Raw genomic sequence first — 27,423 nt, forward strand, 5'->3', positions numbered from 1 at the left:
GAATGATATTTACATATTTATATAATGTTATGTATTTCATTAGAGGTAAAAAAAGTAAGTGTATTTCAGTGGTCTACCTACTACAAATTTAACACATGACAAATATAAACATTTTCAGCAGCTCCATATAATCAAAGACTGTATTTTTCCTCCATTAACCCCTACAAAGAAGTGCTGGGTGTATTACCACCTCAGAGGTTTTGTCCCTTTATCCGTCCATTCTTTTCATGCTACGCATACAACTGTTAACTGTCCTTGAAGACAAAGTCTTTTTTTGTAATGTTCATTTGTTATGCAAGAGGGAAACGTAGAAGTTTGTTTTCATGTTTGCAGTTTTGTGGGTTTGGGGTTGTTTTACAGACAATACTGTAATTTGTGTGTGTGTGCGTGTTTGTTCATGTAATATTTTGTTAAGCTGATTACTTATTAGGTCAGGAACTTTTCAGTCATCTCGTTGGACAATCAGGCAATACCTTTATTTAGACTCACACTTATGACACACTGAAATTTACAGTAGCCGACTGTAACTAATGATTCTCTTCTCTTCACATGTTCCCTCTTTGGTCTGGTTGTATGTTCGCCTTCACACTGAAATACTGTAGAAAATAAACGTATGCCCCCATGTTCTTGATTCGTTTTTCTTGCTAAGTTACAATACAAAATTGACAAGTGAGAACAAATTCATTCACAAACTTGGTAAGATAGTTGGCAGTGCTCTGTAAATGGATCTGACATCCTAATGGTACCAGTAGCTAACAAGATTAGATTGTAGATTAATTAAACAGCAAAGGCTAATGTACTGCTGATGTCGTCAGTGAGCTGAGGCGCGCCCCCATTAAGAGATCAACTGGATTAAAACAGACTGAAGGTTCTGTTTTGTAGAGACTTGCCTGCTTTGAGGTAAATTAGCACCAACAAACAGCAACAGATAATTATAAAAACACTAATAAACTGTAAGCAGACGTTGTTTTGACTGCAAGCATGTTCTGTACTTAATGTCCCATTTTTTAAATTTTTTTTAGCTACACCAGTGAGTTTAAAGTGACAGTCAGTAACCAACACTAATAAACAGTAATTAGATGAGTAGATGTGTCCTTGATTTCACTGCATTTTTTGTACTTTCATCTCACAAAGATGGTCGACATCAGCCTTTAACTCCACAATAAATCTTTTTTGATTTGTCATAACTAAACAGGCCTGACAAGAAGTAAAAAAAAACAAAAGAAAGGTCACATTTGTTAATGCAAAAAAACATTTTATTCTTTGCATTCAAATGCAAAAGGTGTAAAAAAAATGTCCAAATCTCAAAAGACACATGATTAGTGAGAGGAGTCGTTTTGGATTGAACAGACTGATGGAAGTGCAGCTCTGCAGCCAATATTTCGATAAACAGTATGTCATGACCCAACAGCTTATACATTCATTCTTTTTTTGGGACACAACAACGGATGAGAACAGCATTAAAAGAAGCAACATTATACAGTCTAAAGTTAAGATACCACCATGTGTATCAGTTTGTAAATAAATACCTCATTGTGAGGAAAGAACAACCTTTGCCAAGGATATACAGGAAATGTTCCTACCATTCAATATATAAAATAAATATTAGGTTCCACTTTAAGACAACCTAAGTCCACCTTAATATCCATAGCTCTCTGTCTAACAAGACACTTTCATCACTATGAACAATTAATCTCAACACTTAACACCATTTGACTGGACTACTGTACTGTGCATCCCATATACAGTTAAACAGCACCTTCAGTCTTTGCTACCCAGTGTTTTGCACTGTCACTGCTCCTCAGACGAACAAGGTACCATCAAACAACGGTTACTTCAAAACGTTCGTTATCTGATGCCCTTAAAACACAGCATGTTCTGCATTCATTTGGTCGTCGCCACATCTAGAGAGAGACAAAGGGGAGAATGAAAAATAGCTCATTTCGGGTGCAATTTTTACAACAAAAGACAGAATACCCTTGTAACTACAAGATAGTCGCAGCATATAAATCAATCAAATATGTACTTTAACCTAAGAAAGGGACTATTTTTCATTGCAGAAGCATTGATCAACTGCAAGGAAATCATGTCAAGGTTAATATTTGATCATTTTCCCCATTATTTGTAGATAATGTTAAAGCTATTTCTTTAAACATGCAAAAGTCATCAGTGATTTGGTTTGTAAGTAATAAATCAGCAAGGGCTGCATGCCCAGGTGGTTTACCTTTGCACACATCATAGAGCTGCAAAATACGTAATGTAAAGGTTATGTGACTGAATATCAGCAACTCTTACAGTAGACAATACAGTAGAGAAGGTACTTCTGAATAAGTTTGATTCTAGCACTTGAAAGCTCTATACATGTGTCAAATCCACAAAATCGATCCTATTTTACGCTTTGCTCCTCACCTCATTGTGTGGTATACAGTGATGGAAGTCCACCATTTCTGAGACTAACTTTTCTGATCTTGTTGTGTAGAGTTGTCTGGGGATCTGTGGAGACAGGGAGTAGACAGGCTCAGTTTTTGCAGCGTGATTCATTAATATATTATAGAATCAGAGGCACTTCAACCACAAACGGAGATGCAATGTGAATAAAAGCAGGCGATTCACCAATTCAAGGATCTGCCAGTGAGAAAGATCTACAGTACTACAGGAGATCAGATCTACTACTGCAGCAGAGTTCAATGTTAAAACTATACACAAAGCCTCTTCAAAGCTGTGGATCGTGTATGAACCTTGTTTAGGTTTTACTAAAATATGCATCAGACAGTTCGTCAACTTTGATAGTATATATAAAGTTCTAAATACAAAAGAAAGATGAAACGTATGGAAGATCAAGAACAACTCAAACTTTGCCGCAAGGAAAAAAAGATCATTTGCCAAGTGTTGTAAATTAGTTAATATTACTGCAGTTGAAGCTTTGATGTTAGTATTTTAGTCGTTTGTGCTGTGCAGCACAGTGTACCTCAATACTCAGATGTATATTTTCAATTGAGGCAAAATGTTCCTGTTCAGACTGTTGGGATTGGGAAGAAGCAGAACTTGAAGGACATGGCAATGTGGACACTTGAGTTAAGACACCATCATCATTCTCAAATACTGGGTTCAGCCTCAAAGTATTCTCAAAGGCATAGGGAGCAATGGTGTGCCTACAACGTAAAGGAGATGAGGTGGTGAATACAAAAAATTCTTACAATACAAAGCATCACACATCACAGACACCCTGTAACAAAAGTTGTTTAAAAAATCCAAACAACAACCGGGCTCGTACTTACACCAGAGTCACAGCCTTTCTGGTCTTTATACATTTCTTATTGATGAAAATCAAAATGCCAATGACGGCGCAAACGAGGCAGAGACTTCCCACGAGGCAGGTTACAATTAGCGAAGGATCTACCGGCACTGACACCAGCTCGTTGCAGCGTTCTCCGTGGTAGTGCCAGTATTTACCTACAGAGCATCTGAAAGAGATGAGAACAAATATACCCTGTAAGCTAGAGAGAAGCACACTTTAAACTTCTAAGAAAATGTATACATTACGATTGCCAGGCACAGAAGAACTGCCAAGAAATATATATTATATTTTTTTTCACAATTCAGAGCTTTCTAATTTAAATAAAACTATTTTACATACATACTAGTTAGCTGGTCTCACTATTTAATCCTTAACGGCTAATCCAAGAAAAACCAGAAACCTGTATTCTTTCTAATGGGCAGCAGGGGGCGATCCACTGGCTCCAGACAGAAGTTTGAATGAACGGGAGTCAATGAGAACATGAGCCTACTTCTCACTTGATTTACTTTGTGATCTCAAATTCTAGTTTCAAGTCTTCTTCAACACAGCATGATGTTTATTTTGTAAACTGTGGTCCCATTTAGTGTAAAACAGGCGATAATGCAGGACATGCGTTAGGGCGGGGTTACTTTATGACTAACCAGAGGCAGGTCATCCCAAACCCTATCCAGTCAAAGGCGGTTTTCATGGAATATGGGTGGGACATAAAAATCAAGCATTGCTTCTGGCTCTGAAAAACCAGGATGGCAACGTTCAAAATGCCAAACTTGAGGCTACAGAATGGCCACAAACCAACGGGTGACGTCACGGTGGCTACGCCTTCTATTCTTCACTTGCTGTAAACAGTCTATGAGAAAACCAGATGCATGTGAGATTCCATAGTTAACAGTAATTAATTGAGTATTGGCTTAAAGTTTATCTTGAATGCAGTGTTTTTCAGCAGTCACCTTTCAAATCTTTAATTTGCATGAATGCACCATCGAAAAAGTGCAGGTAATGACTGCCAGACAAAAGGAATTTGTAAAGGCTTATGGTATACTTTTGAGCAGTACTGCAGAGTAAATACATCTGATAAAAAACAACCTTTAAACAAGCTGAGGTCCCGTTCTTGTTTTCTTTCACTCCTGCGCTTGTTGTGTACCTGCATGTAGCTCCATGTCCTGGGATGATTTCACACAAGCCTCCATTCAGGCAGTAGTCTGGTTGCACAATGCAGGTGCTCTGACACGGCAGGCCGTCCACGGCGGTGTAACCCGGATCACACAGACACTTGGCCTCATTGGTCCAACTGTTCACCACGCAGCGTGAGAACTCATTGCAGGACAGGAACTTGCAGGGATCTGCTTGGTCAGCTGAAACCAACAGAGAGGAGAGAGGAGAGAGGAGGGGAAAGCAGAAGCAGACGGGCAGAAAGAGGTGTAGAAGAAATACAGACCAGGGAGGTGATAGCTCATTAACATTAATGCAGTGTCCACCTGTCTCACACTGTCTGCAGATTCAGAGGGGAAATTAAAGGGCAGTTTGATTGATGTGAATGAAGGCGCCTGCTTTCAATACGGTGCGTTTAATGAGATCACATACAGTTGTGAACTCTGCCAAGCAAAAAGATGCATCGGATTTATTCTGCGCCTTCAGCAGAGTGAAGATGTGTGTGGTGGACAGGCACTCTGACCTTGTAGCATGAATGAGCAAAAACAGATTTTTTTTTGGTGTGCATCTTGTAAATATAGTGCAATTTTACTGTTGTTCGAAGCCAGCGATTACACTGTACAAGCAAGGACATTCACCTGGTTCTACTTCCAAGGAGCGACTGTCAATCTCAATGTCAAGCCGTTTAGACGCTGCATTGCAGAAGTCCTCTAGCACACAGTGAACAGCCTCAGTGACGTTATAAGGTACCGGTTTGTCCAGTTTCATCCTGCTGTTTACCACAACACTGCCGTTCCTAAAGTTGAGAATTTCCAGCTGCTTAAATCCAGTCAAATTGGACTGTAGATATGGCAGAAGCTGTGGGAGAGGGAGAGGAAAGCAAATTAATTTGTGAAGAATTTAAATGTAATCAGTTCATTCAGCTATTCTCTTTCCATTTTTCTGAAGATGTGCTAAAATAGTTTTTTTTAGTGGTCAGTGTGCAGGAGGAACATGGAGTATAGTGGTCTTGGAAAGCAACACTCAAGCAGGATTGATTTCCACTTGGATATTTAGATTAATGAAATGATGTGTCAAGTGTCCGTGAAGATCTGCGTCTCCTCCTTTGAGGAAGAACAAGGTAGCAGAGACCACATTTACCTGTGGTTTTACTTCCACAATGACAGGACTGAGGTTGTCATAGCACGGCTGATTTTGAATTATTCAGGTCACATTTTTCAGTGTGAATGCTATGAATAGTTCATAATTACATTTTTAATGGAAGCATTAAATCCTGCCATTACTGCGCTGACTGTGTAATTAGATCCACGACAAAATTAGGGTTAGGTTTAAACGCATTAGTATAGGAACACAGAACATGCTAATTCTAGTCACTGAAGAGCCTGAGAACACTTGATGAACAGAAAAGATACTTGCATGGTATCAAAGCTGAGTCAAGTCCAAAATAAGAACGCAATATGTGCTGTTTGGTGAGAGCATTTGTCTTAAGTGCCTAAGAGTAACATTTGCACGCTATACTGAGTGTCAAGGATACCTGCATCATCCCATCTACTGTGCACTGCCCTCCGAAGCCAAAACACATTAACTACATATAGTAGAAGTAGTTCAAATTCATGTACAAACCAGAGTCTTTGCTTTTATGACATCTGATCACATATTATTATTACTATTCCATTGAGATGTGGAAGTTTTGGGGGAAAAAGAAATACAAACCAAACTACTAAAGTTAATTTAGGCAGAAACAGTGCAAAAATAAACCAGTAACACTTCGTGAACTAATCCTGCTAAATGCTAACTAGCCAAGCTTAGCAGAGAGGCACTAACTGCCATCTCTGCAGCCTCTGGTGGAATCAACATGATCTGATGAATTAAAGCCAAAGATTAATAATCAGACTGAAAATGTGTAACACTAAGGTTGTATAACATGTGTATCTGTTATAAAGTTCAGCTCCAAACTTAACTGGGCCTGCAGATTCTCTTTGCCTTTGTAAGGCAGCACAGCATCATCAATACCTGGTTTAAAAAAAACATCTGTGCAGTAGAGCCAAATCTGTGCAGCCACATTTTAACTCGTATCAAACAACTTTCCACACTGGTTCATTTGGAAATATTCCCACAGACTCAGACTTCCGGCTCAGATAACGGAGAAACCAATCTATTAAGACTATGGGCTTGGACTGATGACAGTGGTGATATTTAAGCACGAAGGAAGTCAACCAGCTCAAGTAATGGACCTGCATCGATGTTCATCGATCTGAACGCTCTCCTACCAGACATTTCTCGTTCACTATAGACGAAGCCAGCATCAAACAGCAGCAGTGTGAGAGGGAGAGATTACGATGCTTTAGCTGGCCTGGCTGTCGAGCGGGAGATAAGGGACCTTCAGGAGCTCTGCTCTGATCCGGTTACTCCACTTATCACCAGCAGGCAGTTTATAGGGGCTAGTTCCCTATAGCTAATAGTCTCTGAGAAAGGAGGGGAGGACGAGAGGGCACAACACCTCCAACAAATGGGCAACAACGTGCAGAACAAGTGGACACACAGCTTACTGTTTGGGTATCCATTTGTCTTAATGTAGAATGTCAAGACTTGCATGTACACTGTAGATTAGATACCAATCTGTGGCTGTATTGCCCTCCACACAAGGTCAGAACCAAATTCTTTCACAACAAATCTAAGTGACGTCTGCATTGTGTTCTAAGGTTGCAACAGAGGTGGGCTACTGTTGAATTCTATCTCACCTATATGCACTAGGCCTTCGTAAAGAAATCTAAACAGCATGACACAAACAAAACCAGAAATTCTTTGCTTCTCTGAGGTTACACATGTATCTACTGGTTCTTGTTTTGGAAAAGCTGATGAAACAACCCTTCTCTGATGTCAAGAAAATGTAAAAAACCAAAGGAATATTACGCTGCCAGAAAAATGTCTTTATCATTTAATAAAAATAAAGCAATTCCAACCTCCATGTCCAATTTTATTGGTTGCATTACAAACCAGTAGGTACAGGAGTAATGGAGGAGTGCGACAAAGGCAAGCCACTGTAGACTAATGGGTTATATATGTATACATATATGACAGTGGATGTACAGTATCACAAATGGGCTCCAATATCCAGCACGACATTACATTATGTCCATTTAAATGGGCTGCGGAATGAAAGTTATTTGATATGTCTGCTATTTTTCAGCTTGGACCAGTATGAGATATTTGATTCAAAGCATCCCTTCTCTACCTAAATAGCCCATTTAAAGGAAGATATGCTGACTATTCCTATTGGAATAGCGACAATAGAGAGTATATGGCAAATACTTACCAGTTCAAAGATTAGTTTTGCCAGGAAGTTAAATAACTCGATTAATGAGGAGAACTGCAGAAACCACGGTTTGAGCAACCATTAAAGATTGGAGATGGAGTGTTATTTTCATTATTGCTTTGGATTTCTGTCTGTAATATGTATCTGTGTCTTTGTATCCCTATTGCTTCAAATTGCATTCTCTGATCCAGAGCAGACATTGATTATTTTTATATCTGCCATCAAAGACCAGATCAGATTCATACAAAATGAAGAAAAAGAAAATGAGAAGTTGGTAAGTTATCAAAATGTAAGACATTATTAACTATTTATCTTAACCCAGAGGGATCACCACACTATCAGAACACTAAGCCTGTGTGTCCCAGTAGCTTACATTCCCTCTTCTCCCTGGCATTGCAGCAAATGCACAATCCAATTTGTATCGATGCACCTCCTCTGTTTGAGGCCGAGGCCTTTATGTAACACGGAGCACAGGCCACCTCTGAGCAACTCTAAAAATACGTCTCCTCCGTCAACCTCGGGGTAAGCCTTGAAACTAAACGGGGATGTCAAGTGATGCTCTTTGCTTTGATGCATGCTAATAGGTGCAGGTTTAGAGAGACGCAGTTCTCCATTATTTACACAACTATCATTTAGAGAGGAAGAGCGATGTAGCCTATTATCCATAACAAATGGAGTGAACAGAGACATTCCAGCATTGATTATTGAGTATGTGCATTTACACACAAATGCTCAAAAACAAAATTCTCCAGCATTTTATTTCATTGTCTTGTTGCCTGTTGTAGGAAATACACATATGTATGTCTAGATCACCAGATAACTAACATAGTAAAGCTACTGCAACATGCATACAGATGTCCACACAAACCTGACTGATGTCGCACTAAGCAGATTGGAACCATTAATAGTACAGCGTGTGTGGTGCTGGAAGTGACCAGCATTACTTAAAGCTTCTTACCACAAGTCACAAACCTCTGAGTCCTACAATGACTAAGGCAGACCCAGGTCTCATGATTCAGACTACTTTGGGCTAGTTTGTGTTCTACCGTGTACAAAGCAATACCACTTTGATAAGCTGCAGGACTTTCCTATAAGGTTTGCTAAGCCTATTATCACATTATTCTGCTCCACATTCATTTATTTATGCATTCATTCACTCTGCAAATTTCTGTTTAAGGCTTCAAACATTCTGTAACACACATATGAGCAAGAAATGTACAAACGTTCTGGATGTTTGTTGAGAAACTAACCAGCCAAAATAAACCTCCATTGTAGCCATAAACACAAACTTAAAGTCCCACAATAGATGGAACAATAGATAGATAATAAGTAAATGCTACATTATGATACAAAGCAACTTCAACAAGCAGAATCTCTCTAGTAAATCACACCAGAGGCCTTATCTGTGCAAAAATATGACAACAGATAATTTTGTCATGTAGAGGATTACGTTGGCATTTTGGGAAACACTTACTTGTTTTCTTGTCAAGAGTTAACTGAAAGGATTGATACCTCTCTCCACCTCATATGAGGCTACATCCAGTTAGCTTAGCTTAGCATACAGGAAACATCTCACCTGACTCTGCCCACAGGCCACTAGATCACTCTACCTGTGCCTCTAAATGTTTTCTCATTTGTTTAATCCAAACACAAATCAAAGTGTAAATTATATAGCTAGCATCTGTACAGTTTGTACACGAGCTGTTTGTGGCTGATAAATCCAAACTGCACAAATGGACAAGCGGTCAAATTTGTGCAAATGACAAAAAGCAAATATTTACTTCGCTCTCTCTCCAAACTTAACTCTACACAACAAAACCAATAAGCATATTTCCCAAAATGCTGAACTGTTCATTTAGGCCATTTTGCATGTTGTCCTTTTAGCAGAAGCCTATTTTTTTGATTTCATAGCCCAGAACTATCGACAAAATCTCTTGCAGACACAAATTTTACAAAATTATATGCTGAAAGAGTCGAACAGAATACAAACAGCCCCTGAAAAAGCCCAAATCTTGGAATGATTTAAAAAATTAAGGCAAGAACAAGAACACGCAAAAAGAACAAGCAATATTCAAACCAGAACCACAGATAAAACTAATAGACATGAACAGCTGCAGCAGTAAGGTCTAATGTGTAATGAAGGACAAAAGCAAAGCTGAAAACTAAAGCGGAGTATTTCAGAAATGTTAGGTGCTCTCATATTGTTAGATACTGCATTTCGGAAAGGTTAGTTAAGAAATAGGAAAGGTCATGCTCTCTCTGAGGCATTGGAGATGTAGTTCCAATATGGAAAAAAAAAAGATACCGGTATGGAGGCTAAAGTCGTCTGTCTCCTAGGCCCAGATTTACTGGAAGCTCCAGGGTTTGGCGAGTCTCTGGACCCAGAGTGCTGTGTCTGAGTGAAACAGAATAATTTGACTGGCTTTTTTATTTGTACTGTCAAAACAATGGCTCCTCTGAAATTAAAGCATTAGCATTTTGCAGATTTGATCAAGAATTTGGCGATTGTTTAAAGCCTTGTTACACTTTTATAAAAAGAAAAAAAATTATTATTTATCATGATTTGCTGTTAATTTTAGGATTAAAAACAGTAGTTGTGAGGCTAATTGTTATGTACATCCTCACTAAGCATAACCTTGGGGCTACTCTAAAATGTTGTTACTTTTAAATATCATCTAAAATGAAAGTTTAACAACATATATTGCACAAATTAACTTTCGTCACACATCTTAGCTTGGGCTACAAAAGCAAATATGAGAATGAAGCATGCAAAATCATGATATCCAGGACAAAAGCTTGTGTACCTACCAGCTCAAGAAAGGTATTCTCCAGTGATTTATACTCTGGGGAGCTCTTGTTGAACAGATCATCAGAAAACATCATGTTAGTGACCCTCAAGCTAAAGAAAACCACTAACTCTTTGCTCTTATCCACTGTGGCCATCAGAGGTGTGCTGGCTTGTCTCATGGCCGGTGCAGCTGTGGATTCATACGGGCGCTCGTCAGACTCTGAGGGGAATCCACTACCGCTCTCCTCCTCCAGTAGTTCATTGACCTCAGCCTCCGTACCACTCTGGATTGACCCCAGGTCCTCTTGAATGCTTGAGTCGCCAGGGGGCAGGACTGTTGAGACCGGGGTCGCCCCACTGTGGCCTCCGCTAGACTCATCTCTGTCCTCAGGGGTTTCGCCGCTCTCTGTAAGGGATGGCAAAGGTTCCACATCCATTTCTGGTTCAATGCCTTGGACGGCATCCTCGGGAGACGATGGTGTGGAGACTGAGGTGTCTGTGACAATAACTGTGGCATCTGTAGACTTTGGCAGGTCAAGGTTAACCTCAGCAGGTCTATCAGTGATTTCTTTTTCTGGTTCAGAGGCTGGAGTTGCCATGGGAAGGTCCTCATTTTTGTACTCTGGATGCTCATCAATGACCCCATCCTCTGGTTCAGGATCTTGTAAAATAAAGCATATCAGAAAAGAGGCTTTATAGCCAGAAGGAGTCATTTTATACATTAAAGAAATACAGGTATAGTTTTGTCATTTACAGGTATGATTGTAATTTAGGCAGAACAAGTTATGCTGTCACCATGTAGCCATTTTAACCCCTTAACACACATTTTGATTCCCCTTGAAGTGATAGTTTATCATCTCTCCCAAATTTAGATAAGAAGATTAATACCACTGTTATGTTTATGACATGTAGTGTTAGAGTCAGGAAGAAATTAGCCTGGCGTAGCATAAAGACTGGAAGGAAAAGAAGAAGAGCAGGCAGCAAATGAGCCACAATGGCAATCATGCTAGATCAAAGTACGTCCACTAAAAGTGTTTGATTCTGCCACTGACAGGCTCAGATTGTTTGTGTGTGTGTCTGACGATATTAAATAAAGAACAGAAACAGCTGTTAAATCGCTCAGTTCAAAGCCACCAGACTCCATTTTCCTTTAAGGTCCTTATAATAATCCAATGTCTTACTGTCAGATTGTTACAACTCTTCATCAACCCTTAACCCATTGATTTTTACAGCGGGCGAAATATTAAAACCCAAGATTCCATGTTTTTAATGGAAAGATTTTAAAATATTTAAAAAATGTAAATAGTGCAGATGTCTTGTGCACCATTTTGTCCATATTTCCCCCAAATTCAGCTTGACAAGCCTGACACATTCGATATCTTTGGAAACTCCAGAAATTAAGTTCTGCAGGTCTGAATAAAGTTTGGCTGCACAGCGTGAATTTGTAATGACTCAACCACCGGCAGGCCGCTGTTTGTTAATGGGTTTTAATATGATGTATGGCCTCAGCAGGGAGCATCTCCAAGCGTAAAACCGAACCACCAAGTCTAATTGTACTGCCATTTCCATTTCCTGTGAGAGGCGATTGTTCTGTGCAGATGTGTGGGTAGAAGAAAAAAAAAAAAAATAGGTCACTGTTCTTTTGAACAATCCAGTGCAGATACCCACCATTGAGTGACTTTAATATGTCACTAGACAGCCTGTGGGGGCTGTGTTAAACTCCCAATGGTGTAAAAATAGGTTGACAAACATTTATTACCCAGTTAAAGTTAACATTAAATAATAAAAATGTGGCTAATGTCACACAGTGTGTAACAGCAAGAAGATACTTTTTCACAACCCAGTAAGTGTGGATCATTAGAATAGTTTAAGTGTTAAATGGTTGTGTATAATAAAATGCAGCACAGTTTAAGTTCAGTCGGTAAGATTAATTGAAGTCTTATTTTACTCCACTTCCACTTTCACTACATTACTTTCTGGCTCTTTTCTATCTTCTATCTTCTATGTACTTTTCTTTCTCCCCGATCAGCTGTAGGTCACCTTGCAGCTCTAGACCATAACAGCAATGATCCTAAAGTTCTTGTTTGCTGTCAATAGCTCTAAATTGAGTCCACACTGCAGTCTATTGTTTGGTTAATCAATAAAGATTTGACTTCTTAAACTTTTCTGTCCTGACTGAACTTCAACATCCTGCTTTAAAAACAAGATTTAACCTGAAGGAGTCTTACCGTCTGTGATCTGTTCGCCAGATTCAGCCTCACCTACGTCCACAGTTGGTGGTATGGCCTCCACCTCTTTCTCCTCCTCCTCCTCCTGCTCTGTAATAGTTTCCTCTTTTGTGTCTGGTGTTTTAATGTCACCGGACTCCTCAGCCGTACTTTCTGTGGATTCCTCCTCTACTGCTGCCACTGAAGGAGTCTCCTCAGTGCCAGCAGAAGTGGCTTCTGGGAGGATGTTTGGGATGAAAGGCACAAAGGTGTGTGTTTGTGGCTTGACTGTAAAAGCTTCCAAATAGGTTTCTACCACTGCCACAGTGGGGAGGAAACTTTGGGTGGGAGTGTTTTCCTCTGTGGGCGCCTGTGTAGTGTCGTCCTCTGACACAATGTTCTCAACGGGGTCCATGCCAAGCTCCGCAACTGGATAAACTGTGGTTACTGAAAAGGAAGAGTTAAAACATTTATACTATTAATTATTATAATATTATATTAGCTTTAAAACCCTATTTTTGGTCAGTTCAGTCAACTGTGACCATGATATTATGCGTACCAGCCTCAAAGCTGAGAGTCTGTATGTCCACAGGAAGTGATGGTTCCTGTTCTAAGGCCTTTACGATGATGTTCTTCAGTTTAGGAGCATTTACATCCTCGTCTGTCCCCATGTCAGCCTCCTCGAGACCCTCAGGTTCGTCACTGAGCTCCGTCTCTCCATTAAAGACCACAGCGTAACGCACGGACACATCCTCAGAGCTAAACAACACAACAAGCCATGTCAGAAACCCTCATACGAGACAGACCTCACTGGTGATGGATTTCTGCTAAGGGGACATTTTTGGGGATGTTATAGTAAGTAAGTAATAAAAAGCTTAAATAAAATTCAGTCAAGAGGAAAAATATAAGAAATTTATGTTGAGCATCTTATTTACTTTATTTTTAAAATCAATCATTACTACTAAAATTATAGTGCCAAGCTTTTAACAAAAACTTAATTCAACCCACCGATATCCCAGAACACGAATCTCTTTGAATCCTGGAACTTTTTTGAACGCATGAAGCATCTGTAGAGAGAAAAACAAGAGCATCAGAATTAATTTTTTTGTGATTTTATACCTCAAATATCACTGCTCCTTTAAGGGGTTTTCCTACATTTTAGGCTTTTTAAACTCCCTAAAAACCCACTGGATTATCTAACATTATCTAGCATTTTCACAAACCTCACTACAGGGTTGCTTTTCTTCTTTCAGAAAAAGTTGACATCTTGAAGCTACATTTTCATTGGACAATAACAGAGTGGCCAATAAAAACATTTCTATTTTAAGCAAAAATGGGAAACATTTCCTGGTTGCAGTGTTTGTGTGAGAAATATTAGAATTTTACACTTTTCTTTGTCATACACGAAGTAGATATCTTTCAGCTTTGGACAGTTGTTTGGACAAACAAGACATTTTAAGACATCACCATGGACAGTCGAAAATTGTAATGGGTATTTTTCACTATTTTCTAACATTTTGTAGATAAAATTTCTTAGCGATGAAATGAGAAAATAAATAGCAGATTAGTTAATAATGAAAATAATCGTGAATGTTGCAGATGGACCTAAATGCATGACTTAAAGAAGACTGCCTATATTAATTACTAAATTAGAAATTCAAAATAGGTTTGTAAATAGGTGGCTAATCTGATTAACAGGAAAAATTAGTATAAATCAAGAATATATGGTCATAATAAGCAGGCAAAAACAAGGACGAAGAAGGCTGACCATTAAAACAACAGTCAAACTGGTGGGGAGCAGAGAGAAGGCAAAGACAAGTGGCCTGTATATATGCCAGGGAGCTGATTAGGGGATTGGGAACAAGTGTGCATTTGGGTGTAGGAGTCAGGTGATAGCTAAAGTTGGAAACACTGAAGACTACTGCCGGGCAGGAGCTGGGGAAGCAGGCTCTGAAATGACGGGAATAATTAGCGCCTGGCAAATTGACAACAGCTAAAAAGAAATAGTAAGAATTGTTTGTGGCCATGCCAGCTGTATGCACATGCATTTACTCTTGCTTTTACACTTCTGTCCATAATGGCTTCACTGTCAACATTCAGTTCTGTAAAAAGAGAAATGGATTACTAACGGTTTTACACCAATATAAGTCTCAGTCACTGCCTTCTTAGTCAGAGTTAATCTATATGATTAGATCTTACTATTTCAGGCTTGTGGTCATTTAGGAGTCTTGCCCTTCCCCTACAGTCTCTTGGTTGCGAACTTAAAGCTGTTAAATCGATCAGGGTGAGTTTTACACTTCACTCCAGTGCCACAGAAGCTGGCCATCATGCTTCAACCACAGAATTTCAGGGTTTCAATACTCTGAGTAAGATTTTTTTTAAAAGCTTTTAAAATTCTGGTATCGAGAGGCTTCCTGTGATTGTGGGAAGGTAAAGCAGACAGTTCAAAGGACACATTTGCTGTTGGCCTCACCTTGTCTGTGATCTCTCGTGTGATGTCACTGTGCTGTGGAGCCGCTGGGTCAGTGAGCAGCTTGCTGTATGTCGGGTCCACGATGGTGACGGTGAACTCAACGATGTACTCCTCATTGTTCTCTTTTATCATGTTAGGGTCTTCTTCAATCTGGCAAACAAAAAGCCAAGTTCTGAATGTTAATAGAGCATTGCCACTTGACTATGTGATGAATACTCAAAACGTTGTGGGTTAACTCACCACGTCGGCCTCAGTTGGTGCCAAAATCAGTGGGGGTGTCCAGTTGCCTGAGATGAAACAGCAACTCACCACTTAATTTATGATGTAATTATGAAAATGTATTGACAGCTGTTGAGTTCATTGATCATTGAACAGTTTGATATATTAGTCCAACTCACAGTCCATGCCTGGCTCTGGGGCTCCAGTGACAAATCTGGAAATAAAAGAACATGATGGCAAAGGTTTTGCTGGTTTGAATATATTTTGAGCAGATGTGTAAATAGTTCCTCTGATGCTCTCAATGAAAACTCTAACAATTATTTACCACTTTGCACTGTTAAAAACGGACAAAAGTTCCTATGGTTGGTTTAAAAGTGTTTTTGAAAAGAAATGACTGCATGCACGTGACAGGTTGAAGGAAAATGATGATACAAATGGTATGTTAAAAGTTCAAGAGTAAATCTGCAGCAAGGGTAAAAGATCATACAGCTAAGAGGGATCATTCATGGGTATAAAATTTGATTAAAAAGGCAAAAACACTCATTGTGCTTAAAAAGTGCTAAAACTTGAAAGATCACTAATTTATTATTTTTGTTGCTCATGATTTGTTGTTAAAAATTGAGCTGCAGTAGTATTATCAGTGATCTGCAAAGAAGCCTTGACACCTGCGAGTCTGAGATCGATTGCTTTTGTCTCCACCCACTTACCTTTGGGAAATCGCGGAGTTTTCCCCATTCAGGAAATAACGACTTCCCCGTTTTCAGGTATGCAGACGGTGTTTTGTGCCGGTAAGTGTTCAAGAGAGTTTTTGTTATGTTTTGAGCAAGTTGGAGAGAAGTTTGCTGGGAATGCTTGTGTGTGTGTGTGTGTGTGTGTGTGTGTGTGTGTGTGTGTGTGTGTGTGTGTGTGTGTGTGTGTGTGTGTGTGTGTGTGCGTGCGTGCGTGCGTGCGTGCGTGTGTGTGTGTGTGTGTGAGCGGAGCCGCGCTCATTAGCGAAGTGCACCTCGTGTGTCCGCCATCTTGTAAATTCATTTGTACCCATAAGACACTCAAATGTCGAATGTACTTCACTCATTTTCATTTGTGCATCATATTTAATAATTTTGTAACTGTTTTGCAAGAGTTTGGCAAGTTAAAACTACGTAATGATGAGCAGAAAGTTATGTCTCATAAGGTTACAGACTACAAAAGGTATATAATGCAGTATATTCATCCTTCTATGTAGTTATGTTACCTGTAAATTGCATATGTGATTGTTGATTTGAGTAGATGTTCACACTGTGATCATTTCTCCCTGTTTTCAGGGGCGTAACACTCACATTTAATCGAAAATTTAAGATGGAAGTTTGCACATACCCTTCAATTTCACTTTGCTCAGCCACTCTCTGGAAATAAGACAGACAACAATCACAGTTAGGACTGATGAGAAAACAGCCACGCAGTATGAACATATCACCATAAAAGTGGACTTGTTAGTCAAAGTATTTCGGTCGTGTTGGTGCTGGACTCACTCTGGCCACCAAGTCCAGATGCTCCTGGGAGCTGCTGAAGTTCTGGGCCAGCTCATCCAAGCAGAGGTTTTCATGCTGGCAGGTGTAAACCCAGGCACTGTACTCCTCTGAGTTCGGGACTCTGTCCAAAAAGATCCGAAACGCCTCCCAAATCGCTTCCTGACAAACTGAGGAGATACCACTTATTTCTGTAACTGTTTGTATTTTGACATTTCTCAGAAATTATTAGAAGATCAAACTCATAAAATAGTATGAATATGAAACACCATGTAGTCTCTCGAATCATATATTAGCTACTAGATATTTCATAGATTTGCAATTATGGCAGACAGGATGGAAATTTCAGCAGGAAGGACTCAAATAACTGGCGATGAGGATTGTTGGCATCAATCCTGACATGTGAGGAGTTTGCAGTGATTTAGTGATGTATCTATAAGATCAGCTTTTCATTCCCCTCAGACAAACATGTCGGTGCAGTTTTCCATACATGTGCCACAATGCTACAATAAATGCTACAATAAATCACTAAATGTATTACACACTGGGACGGCGCAAAAAAGGTAGTTTCAGTAAATGTCAAACTGTGTATTAAAGTCGTCTCATGTCCGTGACATTTTCGTGAATATTAAGAAATGAGTAACAGTGTGTTCTGTCTGCCTCTGTGGGCAAAACAAGCACCACATTGTCCAATATCTTGATGCCTGTGGGAAATTCATTCTCAGACAAACTCATTTCTGGAGCGATGCGATTACCTCCAATACACCAAATTAATCTGCCTCATTTTAAAATCATGCGCCACAGCAGCTGTCGAGGACACAATTTGTATTACCAGGCTATTGTAACAGCCAAGGTGGCAATCTTTGCCTCTTAAATTACCCACAATCCATTTCCCCTGGACAAAGGATATTTGCATATAACTTCATTATATTATAAACGCCCCACTGTGTGTATCCCTAAAGTCGATAAAACAGCTTCAGTGCGTCATTCAGTGGCATCATGTAACTCTCTCTGAACAATTAACACAGATAACATACTAACATGTCTATTAAGTTACATGTATGTGTATGTGCATTCATTGACAGGATCTGTAAAAATCTGTTTAATTTGCAACTGTAAAAAATATCAAAGCACACACTCTCTCTGTCTCTGTGTTTGATCAAGCACTTCATTCTCATTTGAATCAGTCAATGTTTAAAGAAAGGCTCATTCATTTCACCGTGAGATGTTCAGTCTCAATCATGCAAAAAAGCTCCAGAAGTTCACCCACAGTGCAAGATCCCATAAAGATGTCTACCAGTGAGCTTCTCCTTTTACCTCTGAGTTTGTAATATGACCGATGGCTGCCGATGACAGCTTTCATCGTCTCCTGGGGACACACTTTGACCCCTGTGGTGAAGATCGCTGACCTCTTCGTCCGATGTTCTCTTTGCTCTGCTCTAAAACTTGTGGTGTGTCTGATCGGTCTGGAGGCTTCTAGAAAGTGTCGGTACTTCACATCCCTGAGTCCAGAAAAACCGTGGTCATGAAGGTCTGCAAGAGCGGTCAGTGAAGTTGTAAGTTCAGGGAGAAACGCAGTAACAAGGCTTAATAATTTTGACAGGATTTAACACATGAAATTTGACCAAACAAATGTGAGCACATCATGATTTGCTGAAATTTTGTTGACGATCATGTGAGATTTCTCACAAAGTGTTTTAGTGATTGTTACAGTAAACAACTGATGTATGACAATACAAAGCCAAATTACCAAATTACAAAAATCTATGATCCTGTTTATCTAACATACGGGTGGACTGTATTTATTTTTGATGAAGTAGCCGTTATTGTAAAACATGTTGCCTGTATGGATGAAAGCAAAACAACAATTACAAATACTATTTGCTGGCAACAGTTTATATTATCATAACCAAAGCAAAATGTCATTTCAAAGGGGCACTCCACCAATTTTACACACAAAGATCAGTTAAATTGTCACAAGGAGCATGATATCATACTTATGTCATCAGTGTTTTAACAAAGTTTTTCTTATAAACTCTAGTTTGTGGAGTTTGAAAGACATGGGCGTTAGCCAGGCATGAAAGATGCTATCGAGCTGCATTATGGGAAGTGTATGATCGTGCTATTGGGGCGTTACCCATGTTAGCATCGTTGTTCTCTCATTGATCGTCACCTAAATTTGTGGAAGTGCAACACTAAATCACTGGAGAACCTTTTAAATGTCCAACTTCGCTGGTCTGCAAGTGTGTATCCAGGAATCAGGCAGTAAACATAGACTGCCACTAAGTATAGTGTTTAATATGATAATGGCATCTGTCCAGTGTCTTACTATGATTTAACTGCTGTTTGTGTTGCCACTGCTTATAAATAGCATCTGGCTTTGCAGTGACAAGTTTATTATACTGTACATGGAGGATCCCGGAGGGTCTAATATGGGACAGTTTAGCAGAAACAAATCGTTTTCATTTGTGATGTATTTCTATAAGATGCCATTCGTTATTTGAGCTTTTAAATTCACTGGAGGATAAAAAAGTCTGGGGCCAGAAACGCTTAGGTCCTTTGAAGTAGCTTGTGACTGGAAGGATATCATTTTGAATGCTGGGAAAGTGCACAGATATGTAGAGATATAGCGAATGAGTAACACTCTCTTCTCTCTGAGGAACCTTGGGTGACCTGTGGCCAACAGTGCAAGAATGAGTTCATACTGGGCAGCGTCCAGGTGTGAATGTGCAGAAATGCACGTGTCAATTACAGCTGAAAATAGATGTGCATGCACAGCGATCTTTGAAGGGATTATAGTGAGGTATTGGTGGACACCCAGCTGGTTTTAGTGGTAAACAAAAACAATGAGCAGAGCAATAACACAAACAGGCTTTTTTCCATAAATTGTATCACTGAGAATGCAGCGCACACATGAGGCGAAGTGCCCTAATTTTCTGATCACATTAGTGAAAAAAACACGCTCAGTCACCCTGGTGAGGCTTTACAGGAAGGTAATTCGACACCATTACAAAAGCCATGTGCCAGTCAACACAGTCACCCTATTGAATAAGGCTGTTTTAGAAGAAAGGCACTCATTGTGATGCCAGGTGGCAAACCTCAGAGGAGTTTTTAAGACAATAAGCCAGGATTTATGAGCCCCAAAACACGGACCCGAGGTCATTGGACCCAAATAACAAACTGTGCCTTTCCTGAACTAGGAAACAGAATGAAGGTTACAGAAGAATAAAAGGAGCAAGTGAGTGTAAATAACATAATCACTGTTTCATTGGCTGAGTTTCTAGCTGGAGACGCTGCATTTTGGTGACGACAAACAAGCAAGGGAAATCAGAAATCATACAATATCATCATCATCATCATCATGTAATGCAAAGCAACATATGAGCCCTGCCTAATTAACTAATACGTACAGTATTGTGCAAGCTCACAGTGTATTTGGATGTATAAAAAAAACATTGTTATTCTGATAATTCTGATTACACTACCTAGTGATGATAAAATCATAGTAATAATAAGCTTAGTTATTTAATCGATTGATGAATTTGAGAGGTTTTTTTGCTTTTCTCTAATTTATGTCATTGTTTTTTGTTTTGTTTTTTCATTTTCATCTTATGATGGGCTTCTTGCACTGCTACCCGTAATCAAACATAAATTAATTGAGAGATTTACCAGTAATGAAAGTTATCACTGGTTATGGCCATAATAATGAAAATATTAAAAACAACAACAATAATCAGGTTATGGATTATGACAGAACTTTAACAACTGCTATAGTTTATCAGAGCTTCATTGGAGTTTGTTTGTTGGCTTATTTGTTTTGTTAGACATGTGATGTGTCACTGAACTGTGTTCCAGTAGCTTTCACATATTGTATTGTCATGATGCCATTGTGAGTTGCTTTACATTGGGCTGACGTGTATTGTCACAATGTTACATTCTTATATGAACCTACGTAAAGCTGAGGCTTTATGTTATGTTTTGTTGATGCTGGCAAACATGTTTTTGTTTGTGGTGGTTGTTGCCTTGCACCTCTTACTGTATAAGTCATCACAGCTTAGCTGACGTATGAACATACATGCCTGCTGTGTTACTAGTCACTATGTAGGAATGAGAATTGGATTTAAAATAAAAGTTAAGCAGAAAAAAAGGGTCAACACACAGGTTTTGCTTGAAATAAATGGCAGGGCAAGAAAATTAAGTGTTAATGACTGTGTTATTACACATTGATAATAACCTCTGTGATGAACAATGTTGTTTCCTACAAATACTAAGTTGGCCTGAGATCAAGAACATGCAAAGAATGTGTGGGCATTGATAGTGCCGCCTGTTTTTTAATGGGCAAATATCCCACAGTTTAGCGTCTGTGGGGCAGAAAAAAGAAGAAAAAGTTGGCCTGAAATTTAGCCAAATAAAATGTGATTTCATCAATAGTCACACCAAGAGATCATTTGACTGGATATTTGGGAATCTGTAATCTTGAAGCCTGACTTGCACATGCAGGGGCACGAGGGCCTAGGCAAGAGGAGGGAGTGTTTGAGTGGGCCTTAATGCCTAGTGCAGTCATAAAAAGGCCTCACAACAGAACTACAAGCCAGAAAAGATTAGCATCCTGCGCCACTGGGAACAGAATGGCTTTTGTTTGCTTCAGGATAATGAGCTCACCGGGGCACATCACACTGAACAAGACAACCAGTGCGGACACAAATGTTATCACTGGTGAAATGATGCTATCTTTCTCATTCCACAGCTATTTACAGTACCAGTCTTTGGACATAGCTTCTCATTCAATGGTTTTTCTTTGTTTTCATTATTTTCCACATTGTAGATTAACATTTAATAAGACATCAAAACTACGACGGAACACGTGGAATAATGTAGTAAACAAAAATCAGACTAAACAACACAGAACCAGCATATACGTTTATGTATGTATGTATATGTTTTATATTTTAGATGCTTCAAAGCAGCCACCTTTTGTTTTGCTGACAGCTTTGCACACTCTTGGCGTTCTCTCAACGCAGCATCCAACGGTCTTGAAGGAGTTCCCAGAGGCGCTGAGCACTTGTTGGCTGCTTTTCCTTCACTCTGCAGTCCAACTCATCCCAAACCATCTCAGTTGGGTTTAGATCTGGTGATAGTGGAGGCCAGGTCATCTGACACAGCACTCTGAGGTGTGTTTGGACTCATTGTCCTGCTGAAAAACAAATGATGGTCCCACTAAGCCTAAACCAGATGGGATGGCATGTTGCTGCTGAATGCTGTGGTAGCCATGCTGGTTAGGTATGCCTTTTTTTGAATAAACCATCAACGGTGTCACCAGGAAAGCCCCCCCACCATCACTGTGTAGAGCAACACATGGCGAGTGGAACTAAAAATCTCAGATTTGGACTCATCATACCAACGTGCAGATTTCCACTGGTCTAATGTTCATTCCTTGTGTTTCTTGGTTCAAGCAGCTCTCTTCTTCTTGTTTCTCCTCCTCAGTAGCTGCGTTTTTTGCAGCAATTTGAGCATGAAAGCCAGATTCACGCTGTCTCTTCTGAACAGCTGATGTCTGCTACTTGAACTCTATGAAGCATTTCTGTGGGCTCTAATCTGAGGTGCTGTTAATTTGCAGTTTCTAATGCTGGTAACTAATGAACTTATCCTCTGCAGCAGAAGTAAAACTTAGTCTTCCTTTCCTGGGGCACATACACATTGACTGACCTGCATATCGTAAAAGTAATGATGGACTGACGTTTCTCCTTCCTTTAGTTGAGTGGTTCTTGCCATAACATGGATTAGAACAGTCTAATAGGGATATTCACTGTATAGACCTGTGTACCAACCCCTCCTCTGCACAACACAACTGACGCTCTTAAACACATTAAGAAGGCAAGAAATTCCACAAATTAACTCTTGACAAGACACACATTAATTGAAAGCCATTCCAGGGGACGACCTCATGAAACTGACTGAGAGAACGCCAAGAGTGTGCAAAGCTGTCAGTAACGCAAAAGGTGGCTACTTAGAAGCATCTAAAATATAAAACATATTCTGGTTTATTTAACACTTTTTTGTTGCAAATATGCAGCAAATAACAAGAATAAAGAAAAACCACCGAATGAGAAGGTGTGTGAATATTCAGGTAAATATTCATGACCAAATGGCTCTTTGACTGCTTGACTTTTAAAAATTTTTTAAATGAAAATTTGAGGATGAGCTAACATTTTGTGGTTTGCAGAGCTCACACACACACACACTTCTAACTGGAAAACCCTGTTGCCCTTGAAGTGGATCACCACATCTTTAAGTCTCCTTTAGTGCAAAAGAACCTAGAAAACCTGCAGGAAGGTGTCTTTTTAAGGCAGGTGTGTTAAAGAGGCATGTAAACAAGATTGCTGGCCTAGTGCTTAATTGACAGAATTGTGTCCCAAATATGTTAACAGGAATCTCAGACTCCCTGCAGGATTCTTACCTTTGATTCGACTTGCTTGGAGGGTAAACAGACACAAAGTGAAGAATATTCCTGACTTCAAAAGCATGATGGGGTAATTTATGTGGTTTTCAAGCCCAAAGTTGTCATTTGTAGAGAGACTGTTCTGCAAACAGCGATAAAATCCAGAATTCCTTTATCTTGAGTCCATTAGCAAAGTGTGTAAAAGGCTCATCATCGGTGCTGCCAAGGTCTTTAACGTGTTAGGAGGTAGCCCACTCCACTCCTGCCTGTGCTCTAGCTCAGTTCTTCAGCAGAAGTTATCTCCTGGATGCTGTTGGGTCCCTGTAAGAGGTGGCTGCATGGATGGATGAGCAGAGGGAGCGAGGGAGGAGAGGTAGAGGAAGGAGAGCAGGACAACCGATGGAATTTTGGCTCAGAAGTTTCTTTCTGCGCTGTCAGTGTGACAACAGTGACGAGGTTAAAAAAGCAGGCTCCGCTTTGAGTCTAATCTCTTTACCTTCTTCTTGCTGCTTGTAATCCCTTCAGGGCCACGTGGCCACCCGGCCTCATCCTGTTAGCCACCTTCTGGACCCTCATCTGTCTGCTGAACATACTTGGGGGTCTGCCAACCAGCCTAAACCAGATAACTACTCCATAACCCAAGCAGATCACCAGCACGCTGACCCTTTTGTGTGTCCTTCTTTGCATGTCATAGTAAGACCGCCTGACTCGTACTGTTTTCTCTCTCAGTTTAGATTCCTCCTTCCTGGGTGCCCACAGTAAATCCCCGCCTCTCGGGCCATTAATTTTGGGTGCCAAGTGAGGTCAGGGTTGCAGTTTTGTTCTGTGCTGCACACCCAGCTACCACTCAAACAATGTGCCTCATTCTTTCTGTAGCTGCACAGCCGAGTTCAGGCCTCTCTTCATACTGTACTGTACAGTGTCTACATCTAACCCTGACTCTTCCTTTCTCCTGTGTTTTGGCTGTTGGAGATCCACCTGTTTGATCCTCCTCCTCTGTACCCTATAAAATGGAGGACAAATGAACTCCACTTCCTGATGCTCACTTATTCCATATTCACTGTGAAAAAGCCTCTTCTTCTTTCATGCCATCCAAAAGTGTTTTGACACGGGATAGTCTCCGTCACTCTACATGTCTTCTCTTGTCTCTTCTTGTTTGGGTGCTGAAGGTGACGGTTGCATTGATAGAAGTGAGTAGAAACAGTGGAGGGATGTGTGGCCTCCCCTGTTACGGTGTTATCAGGGTGGGAAGGCACCATGTTGTTAGTCTCCACCCTCGCCTCTTTCTGCGAAGAGGATTAGCCGCCGTTGTTGGTTGTTAACAATTTCCTGCGGTAAATAAGCCTCTTCGAGAGCAACATAATCCATCCAGGCAGTTTACGCAGTAATCTGAACTTTGAACTAATGATTGCAGCTCCATTAAGTGACACAATTTGAAACAGTCGTAGGGAGCTATTTTGTTGATCACCACGAGGGAAGCTGCTCAGTGCTCTTTGAGGGAGAGTGCCAAGCTTTTTTGTGGATTTTTTTGTGTACCTGCAGGTTAGCTTTTGCTCCTTGTTCGCACAGAGCAGCTTCCTTTCTTTTTCCTACGAGCTCCTGCTGACCTTTTTTCAGAGGCTTATTTCATTATTAAAATTTATTTCTCCCCTGCCACTTATATTTAAAGTCATACAGTTCATGCATGCCCTGAATTCAAGATTATATGGTTATATCTCCTAGTCAATTACTTTTCTTGTAATTCTGTGTTGATTACTGAAGGGATGAGTTTTGGGTGAGTGGGGTTGAGAACATTATTGAAAAAGGGCTTCAGTACACCCATACAGACAGATGCGAGGACTACTTTTTTCATGTTGATCTTTTTACATACAAGACTTGACATCCGAAGGTAAATCAAACTGAAAATGTACATAGAACTATACATTTATCAAGAGAGTCGATATTGTGACTGTGTATGTGACCCTGACCCACAACCTGCAGGATTAGAGTCAGGGTCAAACTTAAGTCAAAGATTTTCATTTCAGTGTGAAGATTAAGAATACATTTGACATTCTGCCCAGCATTATTAACAAGTTTAAGACTTAAATAACATGACAGTAATTCTAGCATAGCTTATGCTTAAAAGCAGCCTAATATGATATACTGAACCTTGCTGGTTAATATTGTGTTTTTAGCTGTATATTCCTGAGTCACTTTGATATTTTTCCCAAGTTAACAAATCCTTGTCAGTCTCAACTAAGATTTTATTCAGACAAGCTTGACCTTCTCTCACTGGCTGATGACTTGAATCATTGTCTAATTACAGAGGTCAGTTTAAATTATGCAACAGAGGGAAAGTGGTACTTGCCATTTGTCAGAAGGGGTTATTTCATTAGGGATAGAGCCAGGGTGTCTCTGGCTGGCAGGGTCTGGCACAACAAAAGGCACCTCCATCGTCTATACTGTAGCTATGCGCTGTATACGTGCATGATGCGTTACTGCTATTACGCTGTCATTGTTTTAATCCAGCACATTTGTGTCCAATTTGATGCTAGTGATTTTGTCCTGGGGATTCTCCAATAGCAGAGTGCAATATCTGCATATTTTGGGCCTTTAAACAGCCTAAGCAGGCATAAAATACAGCCATTATCTTTTCTATTTGTTACGCTGTTTGCTGGCCAGCCAGAAAACTTTTAACCATTTTTCTTAATTTACTGATTCTGTAATAGCCGCCTTTTGCTTTTGTAGAGCAGCGAAGCACAATAAAAGTGTAAAAGAATTCAATATAACATAAAAATCTCTGATATGCATTTACCAACTTTTAACCATCCCTGGGAGAGCTGACGAGGACGAGTGCCTCAGGGCTACAGGCTAATATTAGTCATGTTTGTCGTAACATTCCTCTTTGGGAAAATCCACTCTGGGCTGATTATCACTGTGATCTACTCTACTAGACCTGCAGCAGGGAAAGTGCCACTGCCAGTGAGATGTCATGTGTTTGTGCCAACATCCACTCTGTGACCTGGTGCTAGAGTTCATACGTGAGGATGTTCTTAGTCTACCATAATCTGTGATGAAGATCTGTTCATAAGTGTAGTAGACTTGAGATTAGTGCCACTGAACTTGTGACATTACTGAACCCATTAAAACTCATGCAGACACGTATTAACTTCTGTGCGGCCATGTGAATGCTGAAGGTCAGTCCTGGCTGAATGTATTCATCAGGATGTAGCATGTGCTCTGGCAGACTGAGATATTCTTGTTTCAGCATTCAAGGGATTAAAAATTGAAAATTTAAATAATATTTTGTAGTATATATGGTTTAATGTTCTTTAAATCATGGCAAGCGCATTAAGAGGAAGCAAGGAAATGACACATCAGAAACAATCAACATCTATAGAAACACAGGATTTAACCTCAGGGGCACTACATATTATTGATTTAATTGTTAATTAATTATTAACTATCAATTTCGTCTCATTTGAGGTTAATAAATTGAATTGGAATACTCCCTACACGGCTATGAACTAAGGAGCATACATATGACTGGATGCATGTGATAACAAACACATTTGAATGAATGAAGAGAGCTAAATGAATGAATTGATTGATTAATGACTGAATGGATTTGAACAGTATCGCAAAAGAAGTGATGAATGAAACTGTGGGCTGAAAACATTAACTACAGTCCGCAGGTAAACCGAAGCGCACAGTTCAGCAGTTGAGAGGTCTGCAGGTAGCCAAAGATGATGAACCAACCACTGAAAATATTCCCACACATTTACTTCTAGCCTATCCTTTCCCAATGACCCCTGCAGCTTCAGACCCAAAGGCACAGAGAAAGGTAAAGTGTGATGGTGGAGGATGTTGATGTTGACCATCCTGCCATAATTTCACCATTTGTCACTTCTCCAACTTTAATACAATGTGTGAGTTTTTACAGACATGCATGACCTAGAGAGTTCATCAGTTTTCAGTACAGTCAACACGCTGCAGCTTTTTGAGGTTGGTCACCGTCTTTCCCTGTCCTGCAGGGGGGTCAGGGTC

The 27,423-nt window shown here is 39.9% G+C and overlaps 1 protein-coding gene across 1 annotated transcript; it reads right to left on the minus strand.

The window, feature by feature from the left end:
* Positions 1-1,820: 1,820 nt before the first annotated feature.
* impg1b (interphotoreceptor matrix proteoglycan 1b) lies at positions 1,821-23,482 on the minus strand. Its single transcript, XM_070842993.1, has 18 exons — positions 23,416-23,482; positions 18,276-18,491; positions 16,962-17,128; positions 16,807-16,835; positions 15,630-15,664; positions 15,472-15,518; positions 15,232-15,381; positions 13,767-13,825; positions 13,318-13,517; positions 12,780-13,205; positions 10,572-11,200; positions 10,069-10,158; positions 5,086-5,305; positions 4,440-4,650; positions 3,279-3,464; positions 2,969-3,152; positions 2,410-2,493; positions 1,821-1,904 (listed from the first exon to the last, which is right to left on the minus strand). The coding sequence occupies exons 1-18, from the start codon at positions 23,480-23,482 to the stop codon at positions 1,821-1,823; spliced, it is 3,084 nt and encodes a 1,027-aa protein (XP_070699094.1).
* Positions 23,483-27,423: the final 3,941 nt, after the last annotated feature.

Source organism: Pempheris klunzingeri, chromosome 13 (assembly GCF_042242105.1).
Source record: "Pempheris klunzingeri isolate RE-2024b chromosome 13, fPemKlu1.hap1, whole genome shotgun sequence".
NCBI classification, from domain to species: Eukaryota; Metazoa; Chordata; class Actinopteri; order Acropomatiformes; family Pempheridae; genus Pempheris; species Pempheris klunzingeri.